The 4,874-nt window shown below is 36.9% G+C and overlaps 1 protein-coding gene across 1 annotated transcript; it reads right to left on the bottom strand.

Moving 5' to 3' along the window:
* Positions 1-220: 220 nt before the first annotated feature.
* LOC116123016 (protein EIN4-like) lies at positions 221-4,868 on the bottom strand. The gene is made up of 2 exons (XM_031408813.1): positions 2,442-4,868; positions 221-1,065 (listed from the first exon to the last, which is right to left on the bottom strand). The coding sequence occupies exons 1-2, from the start codon at positions 4,188-4,190 to the stop codon at positions 523-525; spliced, it is 2,292 nt and encodes a 763-aa protein (XP_031264673.1). The 5' UTR covers positions 4,191-4,868; the 3' UTR covers positions 221-522.
* Positions 4,869-4,874: the final 6 nt, after the last annotated feature.

The following is a 4,874-nucleotide window of genomic DNA, read 5'->3' as shown; positions in this document are numbered from 1 at the left end:
GAACTGAAATTTCGGGTATCCACATATTCGGGTATTGCATAAACCGGTTTGATTACCGAGTACTATTTTACACTATCCCAATATTCAGGTCAGGTAGTAAAAGGGCACATTCGAGTCTAGTGCCCGGTTTTGTCCTCCCCAGAATGAAATTAGAGCTAAAAAAGACCCCAAATTAAAGTTGCATGCACAAATGAAAGAAATATGGCCAAATGAATCCAGTAAAAAGAGATTTCTAGTATGTATAATTTAAATTCTATGAAATTGTTATTAAAGTTCCTTACTATCAGTTGAGCATGTGAGTTTTTTTCACATCCTGGTATACTCCTTTTTAAGTAGTTCTACCAATGCTGCCAACTGAACCAAATGGTTAGCAAAATTTAAAAGGTACAATTTTGTATACCAAATGCTGTGAATGCTAAGTTTAACACCCCTACGCTGAGGTTTTGTAGGCGCATTGATTGAAGGAAGACCTCGACGACGACTAGATTCATCAAAGGGAAGATAATGTCTAAATCTTCCTCTTTAGACCCTTTCACCTGCTTGTTGCAGAACTCTTCTAAGTTCATCTGCCATCCCGCGTAAGAGGACAGGTTTTCGAATCAGTCCATTCATTCCTGCCTGCAAGCATCTCTCCCACACATTGTCCTCAGCACTTGCAGTCAGGGCAATAATCAATGGCCACATATGGCTTCGAAACTTCCGGATTCTCATTGCCACTTCAAATCCATCCATTTCAGGCATGTGAAGGTCTAAAACAACAATTCTAAAAGAGTTTTCAGCCACAGTAAGTGCACTAAGGCATTCAAACCCGGATGAAACAGCAATTACTTCACAACCTAGCTTCTCAAGCAGCCTTTTGGTCACAGTCCTGTTTACATCATCATCGTCAGCGAGAACTAGCCGAAGGCCTTTGAAGTGAGGATAGGAATTTGATTGCTCTGAGGAATTCCCATGGGTAATTATGGATCTTCCAAATGACGGTTGGATTTGAAACCTGAGAACTAGTGTCATTCTTTGTGCAAAACCCTGAGGATTTGATGATATCCATAGATTACCTTGCATCATCTGTCCATAAATATTTCAACAGAAAAGTTAGAGATAGGTAAAATTATTATCATAACAAGAGATGCTACAATATCATTGCATGCATTGCAATGTCAAGACAAATAAAGTTCTAAAGAGTAAGTTGTCAATGAACTGAAGAGAGCCAGTCGTACTCATACTGTGTCAAAAATGAAGCATTTTGATAATTTAATATTTTATCAAATTATTATGAATGTGAAAATCACAGATATCATATTTGACAACTGATTGATCGATTAAACATCTATAATTCCTACAATAACTTGAGTTTCTAAAAAGAATATACAAGCTAATATATCTCGGATCATAAAGAGTCAACCAGACAAAATAAATCAATCTGATCGATTTCAAGTTCTATAGGTCAACCTGAACTCAAACATGTTTAACTATAGTGTTAAATTAATCGGATTCATTACGGGTTATACACTACATGAACAAGCAGGATATTTCACATGAGTATCAAGTCTGCTCCAACTAAAGCAGAAGTGAATGCTTCCTAGATACTTCTGTTTGATTAAATTATCTGATTCATCTGAACCGGTCATCTATAGATAAAAACTATGCGGCTCTTTGGCCAAAAAATAAATAAATCTATCAATCAATCAATCAATCAAAAAATAAAAATCAAATTTTGTGGTTTTCACTTTAGGGGAGAGAACCCATGAACTTCTGTAACTTTTCTTCTCGTTTATAAAGCAAGAAATAAAAGGAAGAATGATTCCCCTAAAGATTGATAGAAAGAGAAACCAACAGCAAGGTCAAAATGGTGCATTGAATCTAAAACAATCAGCTGAACAAGATATCAGTTCAATCTTGCATCCCTGGTTCATCAAGAGAATGTACAAGTTTGATACAAGATAAAACCTTGCTGATCTGTCTAATTTATTAAACTAGCTATATAAATGCAAACGATATTGAGCTTTAAGTAAACAACTCAGTATGTAGCCTGGTTAGACACAGAAATTTCTTCAATTTTCTGATCTAAGAATAACAGATATAAGCTGGCCATGTAAAAAGGACATGTTTGGGACATTTCATGCATAGAAAATGGTTCCACCCTCACCAAATTGCACTTATAGCACAGAAATCCTACTCTTAATGACTACATAAAAGAAGAATAAAAAGAATTTACAGCAACAAATGCAGTGAGGGAACAGGAATGTTGTTAATTCATTTAACTTTTTGAATGATTCTCTTTAGGCTCAAAATTGGTCATTACCATATCCATATGCAGTGGGGAAAAAAATGCAATATTTCATTACATAGGATGTTTGCCCCCTAATAAGCTTGATCATTATGATGCAAAAATGTCAAAGGTAGGAAAACAAACTTATAGACAAAGCATTTGGGAAGCTCACCTTCACAAGTTTTTTGCACATGTTGAAGCTCAGGCCCTCCTTAACTTCATTACTATTCTGTCCCCAGCCAGGCAAAAGTTTGGTTGAGTTTGATCCATCAGATTGAGAATTAACCTCTTTAATCTCAAGTTCAAACTTTATATACACATAGGTGTCTGGCACGCTTGGTCTCCTCATTACCAACATTTTCTCGTTCTTGTCCTGACTACCACTCTCTGAGAACACCCGAAAAATAACAGTTCCCCCTCCCTCATAGATTCTGAATAGATACCCTACCATATGCAAAATCACTTGAAAAGTTCTTTTCTCATCACCTATAACCTGATCAGGCAAGGAGCTCTGAACATCTAGTCCAAAGCCAAAGCCTTTATAAACAGACAAGCATCTGAAAAGACAAGAAGCTTCCTTAAGCATGGAATGCAACCGAAAAGGCCTCATCTCTATTGGGAACCTTCCATCATCTTTAGCCGAAATATCCATCACATCGTTAATCAAAGTTGAGAGAACGTTGCTGGTTTTAACCAAGGTTTCAACAATAATCTTCTGCTCAAAGCTCATATTGTCATTGTGAAACATTGAAAGCAGACCCAAAATAGAGTACATGGGTCTCCTCATCCCACGACTCATCACCTTCTGGAAGGAAATTCTTGCCTGGCTTGCCATCATTGCATTCTCCTTAGCCTGCTGCAATGCACGATTCTGCTCACCTAGTTTCTCCCTCATTAGCTGAGATTCTTCAAGAACTGCAGCATGGGAAAGAGCTACAGCTACCTGATCTGCGACTACTTCCACTATTTCCATTTCCTCAATGCTCCAAACCCTAGAATCTGCACTTGGAAGAACCAAAACAAGTATAGTATAACAAGTATCAACGAATTCTGGTGTTCCCCCTTTGAAGTTTGAAACACAAAGCATTGGCATCCGGATTGCTGCCACAGCACCTGAATCATCAGAACCACCACGACTTGCAAGCCCAAGTGCTGAATCTGGCCCCAAAATGCAGACCCCTTTGCTCTCTGTTATCTTCAGCACATCAGGATCGTTAATTGGGATAGAAAGGTGAAAATTATTTGAAGATCTCGCTTTTAGCTCATGGGTGAGGTTCATCTCCGTTCTATTTTCACTAGGCATCCAAACCGCACAATTGTGTAAATCCAAAGTCTGAGAAAGCTCCACCAAAGTGGTGTATAATATAGTATGCTTATCAAGTGACTTCCTAATTTCCCGAGTTAGCATCCGAACATGCCAACTTGCTTCCTTCTGCTTCATCATCATCCCAACTTCTTGCCCTAATTCCATCACATTTTGCTTCAAAAACAACTCCCTCACTTTCCATTTCAAAAGGAGAGGGATTAAAGTCAAAAGGGTTATAGCAGTTGCACAAGATACCAGGGCAGTAAGGAATTTAGCAATTGTGAGGAACAGCATTAACTGGAATGAATGAGGGCCATATAAAGTCCACGCATTGAGCAAATGGGACAATCCACAAAGGACTATAAATGCTATAAACAATGACAGGACCCATTTGAATGGTACATTTGCAAAGCTAACAAAGTAAAGGAGTTCAATGGGTATCGAAAAATAGGCTATTGCTATCAAGCAATCACTCCCTTTTTGAAAATCAAGAATTGTTTGTATACTCCAATGACCCTCATCATCACAATTACAACTTGGATACTCATTATCACTGGCAGAAACATATATCCCAAGGTAATAAATCAAGAATCCAAGAATTAATACCCTTAACATTGCACCCAAGTAACTATTTCTCTAATTCATTCATAGAAACAACGAACTAACTAAGAAGCAAAGAAAACAACTATTTTCTTAGAACCCAAAGTTTCCTTTTCTAACTCACCTCAAGAAAACTCAACAAAGAAACCCTAACCATCAAATATCATAAGACCAATATTCTACTATTCAAGATCCAATAGATTTCAAGATCTAACACACTCATCTGCCTCTATCGCCATAAAATTCATTCTTTTCTAGTTTTCCAATCTCTAATCAAATAGCTTTGACAATTCTTACCTTGTATAACCAAGAAACTAAAAACAAAAACACTATGATTCCTCCAGCACTACAGTACTAAAGCAAAATAATGAATCAAACTTCACAAGAAAGTACCGATCAAAGGAGATTAGAAAAAGTTGTCCAAGTTAAAAGAACACAGACCTCAAGCTTCTGCAGCAAACTTACTATCAATCTGCAATCTTAAGTCAACAACTAATCATATATTTATATCCAAAAAAACTTTCTAAGCCAAAAAAAAAAATTGAAAAGAATCCACCACCTAGAATAGATTAAGAAGAAGAAATCTAGAAAGGGTAAGAAGAAAATAAAGAAAAAAACCAAGAGGTTTCTATCTCTTTGAGTCTTTAAGTTGAAGTAAATGGTAAATTAGAGTCTTAGGGAGAGAAAGCTGAAAAGAAA

This window comes from Pistacia vera, unplaced genomic scaffold (assembly GCF_008641045.1).
Source record: "Pistacia vera cultivar Batoury unplaced genomic scaffold, PisVer_v2 Contig1399, whole genome shotgun sequence".
NCBI lineage: Eukaryota > Viridiplantae > Streptophyta > Magnoliopsida > Sapindales > Anacardiaceae > Pistacia > Pistacia vera.
This window is presented reverse-complemented; position numbering and strand designations above follow the sequence as displayed.